Source organism: Heterocephalus glaber, unplaced genomic scaffold (assembly GCF_053883595.1).
Source record: "Heterocephalus glaber isolate CG9 unplaced genomic scaffold, H.glaber_assembly_v1.0 deba00001538, whole genome shotgun sequence".
Taxonomy (NCBI): Eukaryota; Metazoa; Chordata; class Mammalia; order Rodentia; family Bathyergidae; genus Heterocephalus; species Heterocephalus glaber.
The window spans coordinates 22949788-22962477 of NW_028258333.1; the positions used below are offsets into that span (position 1 = coordinate 22949788).

Consider the following 12690-nt stretch of genomic DNA (forward strand, 5'->3'; position numbering starts at 1 on the left):
CTCAATAGAAAGTTCAGAATAGTCAACAAAGTAATGGACTGCCTGACCAGAGCTACAGGCCCTGAGGATTCATGAATTTGTGGTGATTTTTTTCTGTCTGTGATTAGGAAGGCCAGATGTTCCTGGTGGTAAATGAAATATTAGAGGGGCTCCAGGATTAACAGCCAATGCCTCTTTGAGGGGTCACTTCTGGAAGGAGTAAGATTTGCTGGGTCCTGGTGAGGGTATAAATTTGCAGTGAGATTAGTGGAAAGGAGTAAATCCACCCCTCCACTGGTGATCACACCCTAATCCATGCGCACACGTTTTAACCAGGAGAAAAACCCCAAGTGGGATTTGATTGTGACTGCATTTTAATCACTAAATTTCATAACAACAGGACAGATCCATCTGATGGTTCTAAGAAAGAATCTGAAAGAATCCTGAAAGACTGCAAAGGCAAAACTAGAAGAAAAAACTCTGAGTCCTTTTGCTTGTGGTAGAGGAAAGATGAATACGAGCAGTCTCCAGAAAGGAGGTGAGGCCAGATGCTGTGTCCAGGATTTGACAGGCGAGTTCCATTTTGAATTAAATATTACATTTGAAAAACAGCAGACATCTGAAAAGAGAGTCTGACTGATATAGGGGGAAGAGATGTAACTCTCAAACCTACTAGATATCTGAAACATGAGTTCGTGTCCCCTAAAATCAAAGAATGAATTCTAGGAAGAAGGGAGGTTAAGAGTAGACAAAATTTATTGGGAGAAAGAAAGCTTCTGTCTAAGAGAGAAGGGGGACCGGAAAGTGGGTTGCCCACTCATCTCACTTCGCAAAGATGTTTTATACAGCAAAGCCACGTGGTGAGGCGGGCACAAGGTGGAATAAAACTGTAAGACCCAATGGAAATTTACAAGGTGGGCATGAGGTGGGAAAAAACCATGGCCAACCAATAAGATTACAAGTACAGACACCCAGGTAATATTGATTAAATGAGGGTCAAATGGGGGAGCAAGTCACGTACCAGGTGTACAGGATTTTCAGTAAGGTAGGTCAGGGATATTTCCTGGAGAGGCTGGGTTAAGACCTTGGCCCCTCACTCAGGTGATTGATACCTATTTAGAACATCAATTACTGCTATTCATCCTACATGAGTGTGCTAATTTCTCTCCTTTTACAATGCTGGCCTTCAGTGAAGGTGTCTTCTTCACTGTCCTCCATGTTGGCTCCTTGACTGTCCTCCATGTTGGCTCCTCCTGTGCTGGGCCTAACTGCCTACAAGATATCTAATTAACTTACCTATCTGCAGTATGACCAGCTATATAATAAAATTATTCACTCTTTCTACATATGGTGAAAGGTGCTTTTTCTAATCTTTTCTGGCTGCCTCATAAATGTTAATGATTTTTATCACCTGATGAATCTATTTCCCCCAAGTCAGGCCTTTCTTTAATGGAATAAAAACAACAACAACAAAGTAACCTAGGGTTTTAAGTAAAGCATATGGATGAGGAGTTGGGGGGGCAGTATCCTGGTTCTTCTTTTTGTTTGTTTGTTTTTTGAGACAGGGTCTAGCTGTGTAGCTCAGGATGGTTTTGAACTTACTGTGTAGCTCAGATGGGCATTGAACTCACAGCAATCCTCCTGCCTCAGCCTCCTGAGTGCTGGGATTACATGTGTGTGCCACCACACCCAACTGGTTCTAACAGATATTCTGCCATATGAAAGAATGCTTGCCATGGAAGAATTACTGTCTTGGTGTCTTTCACTTGGATATATTCCTTTTGATTCATGATGTTCGGATAGTTCTTGGAAGGAAGGTCTTTGGGTTGATTTCATTGTCACTGATATTATTACTGGTTATGGCAAATACCAGGACAAAAGATTTTAGCATCCTACATGTATTCATATATACTTTCCTTTGATTTTGTAAGTCACGCCTAAATATTTGTGTTAAACCCAAGAAATGCTGTTATTGCTTTTTCAAGAAAGCCAGATATAATTGTTTCTATTTTTTTACTTCACCTATATAATTGTCCAAAATAATGTGGCCACCACCCCCTACTTTCTTTCTCTCTCTCTCTTACTCTTTCTCTGTGCACATGTATTTTTGTGTCCCTGCCTCTCTGCCTTCCATCTGTCTGTCTGTCTGTCTTTTCTCTCACCCTTCTTGCCATGTGTAAAGTGTCATTGCTCTGCCTCTTCCATGAAACCCTCCCCTTTCCCCACAATATGAGTTAATCTGTCTCCTGCCTGTCTAGGGGACTTTTGCACATTTTTTAAACTGACATATAAAAATTGTACATGTTAATAGGATACCATGCAATGTTTCAATACATGTGTATACTGCACGTTTAAATGAGGTTAAACATGTTAACCTCCTCAAATATTTATCATATCTTTATGGTGAAAATTTTCCAAATCTTTTCATCTAGCTTTTTGGCATGCACAGTACATTACTGTTATCTGTAGTCACCCTACTATGCAATAGCACATCAGGGAATTTTATTTGTTAATTTATCTCCAGGTCTTATGCTGTCATAGATCTCACAGTGCATGATTTCCCTTCTATGTTGGAAGATCCTTGAGGACTGCAACCATTTTGCCAGTTTGTGTAACCCACTTCCCCTCTGATGCTTGCAAATTTACCAGTGCAAACCTGTGGAATTGAGGCAGGATTTTCAGGGGGAATGTTAGTCTGGACAAAGCAAAATTGTGTGGCACTGAAGCGTCTGAGCTTCAAATGCAAGAGGTCTGGGGTGGAATCCCAGTCCTACCACTTAACCAGTTTCTGACCTTGGTAGTTTCTAATTCCCTCAGAATCTCAATCCTTTCATTAGTAAAGCAGGAATAATAAAATTTAGTTAACAATAGGATTGTTGTGACAAGTAAATGAGGCAAATACAATGTACTTGGTGCAATGCCTGACACATAGAAAATGCCATACACTTAATAAGTGGTAGCTATTTTTATTATTATTTTTACCATTAGCAATAAACCTGTGTGCAAAGACCAAAATATTCTTACCCATGTTAATCTACTTAAATAAATTGGAAGAGACTGGGCACAACAGGGAATTTCACCAGCCCTGCCAATGTTACCCTCTATCAAGGATCCTCCATAAAGATTAATCACTTCTTCAAAGTGCTGACCAATAGAAATATAACGCAAATCACACATATAGCTTAAAATTTTCTACAGGTCACAACAAAAGAAGCAAAAAGAAACAGGTAAAATTAATTTTAATAAATTTTACTTAACTCCATATATTCAAAATATTATCATTACAACATGTTATCAATATAAATAGTTATGAATGAGATATTTTACATTTGGGAGAAGCTAAGTTTCCAAAACTCCAATATATACTTTACAGTTAGAACAGCAGATCTCAGTTCCTACCTACTGTGTTCAAGTGCTCAATAGTTACATGTGGCCGGTGGCTACTACTGATGGTTTTTTGTTTTGTTTTGTTTGGTACTGGGGACTGAACTTGGGACCTTGTGCTTGTGAGGCAGGTGGCGGAACCACTGAGCTAAATCCTGGGCCTTGGTGGCTACTATATTGGGCAACCTAACATTACAACATTGGATTTGAAACATGCCTCATAAATGAATCATATCATACCAGGCTTCCACTGAATGTAGTCAGTATTATATAATAATGTGTTTCTTTTAAAATGAATAGAGCTAGAAGCACTAATATTAGATTCTGGTCTTTTTTTTTTTTAATCTTTTTACCTTCTGATCTACTCTCCCCTTCTCCCCTTCACTTGACTGACTTTAGGCAAGCCATTAATTTTTTTGTGGGTTTATCACCTTTGCCCTGGGCTTGGTTAGGTCACAAGATCAAAAAATATGTGACCAGCCTCTCAATCCAGTCTATTTTATTGCCACCCACTCCTCCAGGCCAAGACAGACCTGAAACACAAACACATCTTACTTGTAGAATTTGTTAAACAAGTCATGTTCCTACAAGAGACAATTGAGGTATCACTAATCCTGTGGGGTTCCTAGAGTTCACTTTCTGCTTTTTGTCTTTTCCACAGAGGTTATCTCAGCTTAGGGGAACTCTATTCTTGGAATTTGAATACTTTGAGTTTCTGATCTGATCATTCCCATACCGTGCCCTGGTACTTGTAGCACAGACAGTCCACATGCTGCACCAGTGAAATGGAAAGAGATAGGAAGAGAAAGGCAGAAGAAGGGCGAATCTCATGGCCTGATGAACAGTATTTTTGTTTATCTTGTCATGAGATTTTATTTGCGATCCTGAACTTACTTCACCCTTTCCTTAGGAGGAGACGACTTTCTTCAATATCTGCCCAAGCTGACACAACCCAGGTCTCCTGACCCCAAATCCCAGTGCATTTTTCTCAAATGCCACATTACCTTTGCTAGTTTTACCTGGTCATGTTATGAGATTTTGAGGCTCTTAGTGGACTTAAGCATCTGTCATAGAAATACTCTTACAACTGGGGCCTGTTGGTGTGCGTGAGCGATAGCCTGCATTCATTTTCTTTCAGTAAGTGTGATCCTTCCTTGATAAGGAGGCAGGCATGTGGGAGAAGGAGGCTTGCCTTTGCCTCTTCTATGACCTGGAATTGAGCTGCCTCATGAGGCGACAGCAATTTCCCTGTCCGGCCAAGGAAAACAGGATTGTTATGCATCCTGGGGAATTTTCTTCTCTGGTCTTGCAGCTTAGAATCAGTCCACAGTCATGGCAGAAGGGACTTTGACTCAGGAGAACAACATAAACCCTAAATGTATGTTTAACACATAAACTAACTTTATTCTGACCTTGCCCCACTCCCAGTGCTATAAGAGCATCCAATCACCAAAAATTATTTCAGCCACTAAGGCTGATTTGTGATCAAGGTCCAGACAGTTTCCACTATTCCCCCTGTTTTCTCAGCTCAAAGCTGCATTTTCTGTTGCTTGAAAAATTTGCATATTTTCTCAGTGCCTGTTTCTGACTCACAATAAACAATGCTCATACCTCCTGCCAAAAAAATGTCCAAATGTGAAATAGTTGCTATAATAGTCGTTTTTGTGATGGCAACTTGGAGCTGTGTGCTTTTAAATTATAATTACTTTTTCCTTACAAAAGATGTGTATCTGTCTTGATTGCTGTAATTATGATTCTATACCAGCAAACAGTTATAAAAGAGTCATGTCATCACTGTGCCTCATAAAAACCATGTTTTTCAATAAGCTTCCTTTGGTGATTGTATTATGTTTGTGTTTAATTTGTGGCAGGGAACCCTAATGAGAAACTATTAATCATTGAGTATACTTAACTAAATAGACCAAAGAGGATATGGCAAGCCATTATTGGCATGACATGATTTAGAACTGGAAAGGGACTTGAGAAAAATGATCTAGTCTAACCTAATATTATAGATGATATTCATTCTGAATTGGAAGAGGAAGCATGTGGTTCAGTGACTGCAAACACAATAGAGTTGAAAGTCAAAGGGCCCAAGTTCTAAATCTGAACTTGGCACTAAGGAATTATGGGATAAACTGCCTAGACTTTTTTTTTTTTTTTTTTTTTTGGTACCGGGGATCAAACTCAAAACCTTGCATTTGTGAGGCAGGCTTCAGCACCACTGAGCTACATCCCCGGCCCTTGACTTCTTCATTCATCCTTGTTTCCAAACTGTCCTGTGCAGAATCCGCAGATTGAGGAGTTGGAAATAAAAAGGGGATATCAACTTGACCCGACCTCCCATCCATTTAATTAGAGCAGCACCACTGGGATCTATTTTATATTGTAATGTTTGGAAAAAAGAACTCACTGGCTTTTCTCTTTTTTAAGTTTGATGTTTACTGGTGTTTCCTCAAGTCTGAGAATCACAGATGGATCAAGAGGGAGAACTCCAGCACACACTGGTGCTGACTTTAGAAATGTACACTCAGGGGCCTTGGGAGCACATGGTGGGGACAACTAATCCTGCTGGATGTGGGGAGTAGGAGGAGTTTAGTTGACTTCCCAGAATTAACAGATGATAGGTCTTCCTTGGAATGTTCTTGACTTTCCTTTCTATCTATCTTTAATAAAAGCTACTGGAGGCTTCTTTTGGAAGAAGATGAGAGAGAATGAGCAAAGTTCCAAGAACTGCTAAACAGAACCTTTGTCTGACTGTAATCCTGGGAAAATTGCTTAACCAGTATGAACCTCCATGTCAACATCTGGATATACAGGACCACCAAAAACAGATAGTACCTCAAAGCAACATCATGAAGATTAGATAATGTGTGTAAAAGTACTAATAAAACTATAAACCCTACAAAAATGTTGATTATCGTTACTAAGACTGGAAAAGGATTTAACTACAGTTAAGTGACCTGATTTTTCCCAACTACACTAAGACTGTGGTCCGACAGAAGTTTGGCTCATGTTGGACAACTGGGGGAAAATGCCACTTTCCAATGTAAATAGTAATAATAATCGTGAAATCTTCATTAAAAACCAGATCCTCTTCAGTTTTAGTATTTAAAAAAAAAGCTGCTGGAGTTTTTACTTTCTTTTTTCTTCTGTATTGTCAATTGAACCCAGGGCCTTTGCACTGAGCTACATCCCCAGATGTTTTTTTATTTTTAATTTTGAGGCAGAGTCTCACTAGATCACTAAGTTGCCCAGGGCTTGAACTTGAGATCCTCCTGTCTCAGCCACCCAGAGTGCTGGCATTACTGGCCTGCACTTCCATGACCCCACTAATGTGTTAGATTCTTTTAAGACACTCTTATATCTAAACTTAGCTAATTGAAATAAAAGCAGTTGGTTGCTAGGTGTGGTGGCATACATCTGTAACCCCAGCACTCTGGGAGGTTGATGCAGGAGGATATCAAGTTAGAGCCCAGCCTGGGCAATTAGTCAAGATCCTGTCTCAAAATTTTAAAAAGTAAAATAAAAATAATTTAAAGGCCTGCAGATGTAGCTCAGCGTGAAGGCTTTGGGTTCAGTACCTAATATGGGATGGGGTGGGGGCGTTAAGACAAATGAAAGACCAACTACCACCAGTACCACTTCTGCACTCTCTTGCTGGTCTACTGTTAACACTCAGCTCATCAGGTCCTGTTCATTGCCTTAACATTCTATGATTTCTTTCTTTTTGGGGAGAGGGAGAGGATTGTAGACAGAGTCTCCCTATGTAGTTCAGGCTGGCCTCAAACTTGTGGCGATTCTCCTCCCTCAGCCTCCCAATTGCTGGGATTACAGGTGTGTGCCACCATGCCCAGCTTTTGGGGGGAAGGGCTGTCTATGATTTCAATATTTAAGAAGGAGAATTTACATTCCTTATGGCAATCCTTCAGTGCAAACTATTTTGAAAAGGAATGATAGAAAAGTCTTCTGAAATTAAAAATAAAAGTGAAAAGTACTCAATAAAATTTAAAATATTTTCTTGTTTTACTTTTTTTTTGGCATGGGGATCAAACTCTGGTCCTTGCGCTTATGCAGCAGGCAGTGAAACCACTGAGCTAAATCCCCAGCCCTTTAAAATATTTTCTTAATCAACTTTCTTTCTCCAAGAATCCAATTCACCATAATTTCCTAATTTTGTGTGCTGAAATCTGACTATCCTGTTTTAAATTATGATCAGCACTTACTTATTGTCTTGATCTCCCATATTTCAACCCAGTTAGTGGGTATGCTCCATTCAAGGATGAGATTTGGTTGTTTCTTGTTATACTGACACTTTTTTCCCAAAAAAATTTACCTGCAACATACTTAAAGAATGTTCAAAGAAAACTCTTGGCAGATTTTTCAAAAGGAACAGCATTTGCCACATGTGTGTGTTTGTGGTTTTTTCTTTCTTTTTTTTAAATTCTGGAATCCCAACATTAATGATTCCCTGGCTCTGTGTCCCTTACCCCAAGTAGTTTTAAATGAAATACAACATACAAAGATTTGTTCATAGCTTCTTGATCTTTCATTTTTGTACTGTTTCTATGAAGGAAAAAAAAAGTCTTCAAGGCCCAAGGGTCTGAACTATAAAATAGAAGGGAAGGGCAGAAATACACTGAGTAACCCCATGTTGCCCTGGGGCATTGTTACTCTAGCTTTCCAGAAAAGAAGGTGGTGCTTAAAAGAAGTAATTCCCAATATTTCCCCCAGACTAAAGCCTTGTCATTCCAATGAACTCTAAACTAAGACTCTTTGCATCTCATTTTCTCATTAGGTTTTATTACAGCCAACAAAACTTTCAGTGGTGAATTACTTCCCTTCTCAATGAACACCAGACTCCCATCATGTCTGTACAAACTGAAATAATGAAATGGTTTGTAACCAAAGTTTAAGAATTGGGCGAGGAGAACCAGGATCTTCTCATCTCTGTGCTAACCAAAAGTGTGGTTTTCCAGCCCTCCTTTCTTCTTGCCTATGAAAAAATAAATAATTTTTTTTAAAAAACAACAGAAGTGTCACAGGGCTTGAAAACCCCACTTAAAATAATCAGATTTCTCTTTCAAGTTCCCTTGAAATACAAAGTAATTCTACAAGAAATGTGAACCCAAAAAAATGTGAACAAATTGGACCTATATGCATAGATCAAGTAGGAGCTGATATAGTCAATAAATGCTTTTTTTTAAAGTAGTCATAGGGCCAGGCGTGGTAGCACACACATATGATCCCAGCACTGAGGCTGAGGCAGGAGGATTGCTGAGAGGTTGAGCCCAGCCTGAACTACAAAGGGAGACCCTGCCTCACAAAAACAAAAACAAAAAAAAGTAGTCATGGTGTAAAGAAATGAAATCAGTTCCATGCATCCAAGCCAGAGACATAAAAAAAAGTAGCTTTGTTTTAATACGAGTCAAAAATCTTTTGGTTTCACACCGTTATATTATGCCAGCCATTTGTAAAAATTGCTTAATGATTACTGTGGATCAGGCATAAGACAAGGTTCTTGCCCTCAAAGAACTTACAATTTAGTTGAGAAGCCAAAACTTGCGATGTTTTAAAAAGGACACAAGACAAGGTATAACCAAATGCTAAATAATGTGGCACAGATGCTAAGTGACCTAGAAGATCAGAGGAAAGGAAAAATGGCTAAGGGCTGAAACTCCTAAGAGAATGTATTTTCAAAAACTCTTAAAATAATGCCAAATTTAAAAGTTGTTGTAATTGCCGCTAATTTGTAATTTTAAGGCATTCACATGATTCACCACTGCTGTCCAACCAGTAGCTGTTCAAAAGCATATACATGGGCAGTTGAAGGTGTCGGGAGATATTTCTTTATAACTCCCTAGCTTTGCTAATGAGGAACAAAAACACATGCTTTCATATTGGATAAAAGACACGTGAACTGAGCACATTTTGCAAGGGGAATTTAGTGAGCAAGAACACAAAACTCTGTGATTTTGGGTGTGAGTTTTGGTTTCTAACGAGCAATTTTCTTCTGCTAAACAAGTTTTAAGTTTTGGGAATGAGTCAGACTCAAAAATAATTTTTTGACATCTATTTTCACAATTTATTTTCCTTTTAAGAAAAATGAGCTAGAGTTCAAGTTGTATTCTCAAAGCAATAAAACTCTTCTAACTCCTAAAAATGGTGTGTGGGGGACGTCTAGTATCCTTTAAAATTGAGGCATCTGAAGAACAACTAATCCTTCCCAATCAGGAGACTTCAAATGTGCATCTGCACCCTTGGTCTTAAAAATGCTGGCGAAGATCCCAGTCCTTTGTATTTCTTACCTTTTCACTCTGTGCAAAGCAGGCAACCAGAGCTCAATTGGATTTGTCATTATGCTGTTTAAACTGCTAAAACACAGTCATGTTGAGTTACTTGAGACAAGTTTAGCGTATTGTTGTTTGGATTTTCTCTGTATATTTATGTTTAGGATTTTCTCGAGAAACGTCAATTGTATACCCAATTCTTTTTTTTTTTTTTTTTTTTTTTTTTTCCTTTGGTATCGGGGATTGAACTCGGGACCTTGAGCTTGCGAGGCAGGCGGCGGAACCACTGAGCTAAGTCCCTGGCCCCCCAATTCTTTTTCATAACAGCTGTACAACCAGCCAAAAGAGCACACTCTCGTGTTCCCTGAAGGGGAAGAAACCTGCAATAATGGGAAGTAATTAAATTTAGCCTTAGAAAAGTCTTTGAAAATGTTCTAATCAAGACTTCCAGCTTTCCCGAGTGTGCGCGCGCTTTATTTTTCAAGCTTCCTAGTTCCGATCTTGCATTCCTAATGAAAAGTGAGCTGACAAAGCGTAAAAGTGGTCTAAGCCAGCAAGCCCGCTTTCGGTGAGCCAACAATTAATCAATATTCCAGAAACCTCGGACTCTCCCCGCCCTCCGGGTTCTGTTTTCATTGCCCCGCTCCCCCTTCCCCGCGCCCGGCTCCTCCCCTTTTCTTAAGTGGCCCTGATAGTAACTTGCAGTTTCCGAGCACATGCAGATTGCCTGGGCTAGCCTGCCGCTCGCTCGCCGAGTCCTGCTACTCCGTCCTACCTGCCCGGAGTTCACCTTGTCATTGCCTGGGCTGTCTTCCACCCGTCGGAAAATCGGAGAAGGTACGTGTAACGACCATGTTCCCGCTGCGTTTACTTTCTCGTCCCACTTCCCTGCCAGCCTGTCTTGTGCTCCAGGCGCGGGGCAGCTGGCCATGTTGGTAGGTCAAGTCCACGCCAGTGACTGCAGAGAGCGTGGTGTCTGCTTAAGCCGGATCCACTCCCAGTTTGGAGTTGAGTCATTCAGGGTGGGTTAGGGGTAGGTTGTAGTTGGAGATCTAGAAAAAGAATTAAGATTGAGCCGATCTCCTTTAAAGTGACTGACTGGTAAAGGGAATCAGCGCATTTAGTAAAAAAAAAAAAAAAAAAAAAAAAAAAATCCGGACCTTCCCCTCTCCTCTCCTTCAATTCTCGCTAAACTTTTAATCTGGTGTAAAGTCTTAAACAAGTTGCAGGTCTTATATCAGTGACCTCAATCTGCGATTTTGTTTAAAAGTCAAACTGTTCAGACAAATCTTTTTTTCCACCCTTGTACTTGCCGAACGCCTGCGAGGCGTCCTGGGTTTCCAGTTACCTCCCCACACTCACACGCTGGCCGCCTGCGTCGCCAGATACACACGTCCACAGGCACCGCCGAGCTTTCTGAGGATGGATCGTGGCAAAGATTATGGATTAGGACTCTTGCAAAGCAGCGGGAGGAATCTCTTGGTTTTCCAGAACAGCTGATTTCTAGCAAGGAAAAAAGCTTTTTCTTAATTGTGTTTGAATAACCTAAGAGCGCTTTAAAGAAACCAGAAACCACACACTAATGTTTGGAATGAAAATTGGATTCTTCTCATCTGTTGTAGGAATCCTAAATTTTAAAATATTTAGAAGTCAGTGATAGTTTCCTCAGAAGACTCCAATGTGTTTGCCCAAAGACAAATGCTACTTTGCACTTCTACTTCTAGTAAAATGAAAATGAATTATGATTTCAGATAATTAGTAGATGTGCCTGGAGCACTTGGTTTATTTCATGGAAAAAATTCTAAGGTACCCTGTAAAGTAAATATATTTCTCATATCCCCTGGGCACTTGTGTTCTTTTCATGATGATATTTACTAGTTGATGTTCTCTTTTTTTTTTCTTTCCGTTTTGATTTCCTCTCAGAGCCTTCCATAACCTGGGCCACTTAATCATTTACCTGGACCCTGAGTTCCCCCCGCAACCCTTTTTAAGACAAGGTCTCACTCTGTAGTCCACGCTGGCCTTGAACGTGGAGCCCTCTTACCTCAGCCCTCAACTGATGGGATTACAGGTGTGAGACACAACACTTGGCTCCTCCACCTCTTTATTTTGAGACTGTGCTGTGCTAAATCGCTAAATTGTCCTGGCTGGCCTAGAACTTCCTGTCATAGCCTCTCAAGTAACTGGGATTATAGGTAGGCACCACTTGGCCCAACTCGCTCTCTCTTTTTTTTCCATAATGAAGAAAATAACCAGTTACTTTACTACACATAGCACACTCACCTGCTGAATATGCTGAATAGTCCTTTTTATTGACCTGGTTATGCCTTCAATCACATATACAACATGAGTTATCAGTTAATTATTGGGTACTTCCTATGTGTTCAGTTAGCTGGACATTTATTAAGTGTGTTCATTATACAAAGTACTTGACTGAGTTCTGAGGGTAGAGCAGGGATAGAGGATGTTCCTCACATGTAGCTCTGAAGAGCCCTGTTTCTACCTTATTCGAGGGAAAAGGACCAATTTTGAAAAATGGAACACAAGTTCCACTAATACATTCTGAATTTATACCCATTCCTCACACTTGGTCTGTACAATATGTACCCTCTAGCCTGGAAGCCCTATACCGTGGCTCTCCAATCCTTGATTTCCACTGAAATTATGCATTTTGCCCATAGCCTGCCATAAAATGGGGCAGCACTGACTTCTAATCCCTGGAATCTGTAACTCTTGTCTTTTTCTCTCCCGTTCTAGTTGTGTTCTCTCACGCCAAAGAGGAGATTTGACTTTGTGAGTTGGTTCCAAAACACTGAAGTACAAAGAAGCGACACTCTGAGAAAAGTAAAACATGACCAAAAGCAATGGGGAAGAGCCTAGGATGGGAGGCAGGATGGAGAGATTCCAGCAAGGAGTCCGTAAACGCACACTTTTGGCTAAGAAGAAAGTGCAGAACATCACAAAGGAGGATGTTAAAAGTTACCTGTTTCGGAATGCTTTTGTGCTGCTTACTGTCACCGCTGTCATTGTGGGTAAG

General features: G+C 40.2%; 1 protein-coding gene across 1 annotated transcript in view; it reads left to right on the forward strand.

Annotated features, from left to right (window-relative positions):
- The first annotated feature begins 10308 nt into the window (after nt 1-10308).
- Slc1a3 (solute carrier family 1 member 3) overlaps nt 10309-12690 on the forward strand; it is a 75185-nt gene continuing 72803 nt past the window's right edge. Inside the window, exons 1-2 of the mRNA XM_004848608.4 lie at nt 10309-10490; nt 12411-12685. Of these exons, the coding sequence (XP_004848665.1) occupies nt 12505-12685 (181 nt within the window). The 5' untranslated portion in view covers nt 10309-10490; nt 12411-12504. The remainder of the gene's footprint in view (nt 10491-12410; nt 12686-12690) is intronic.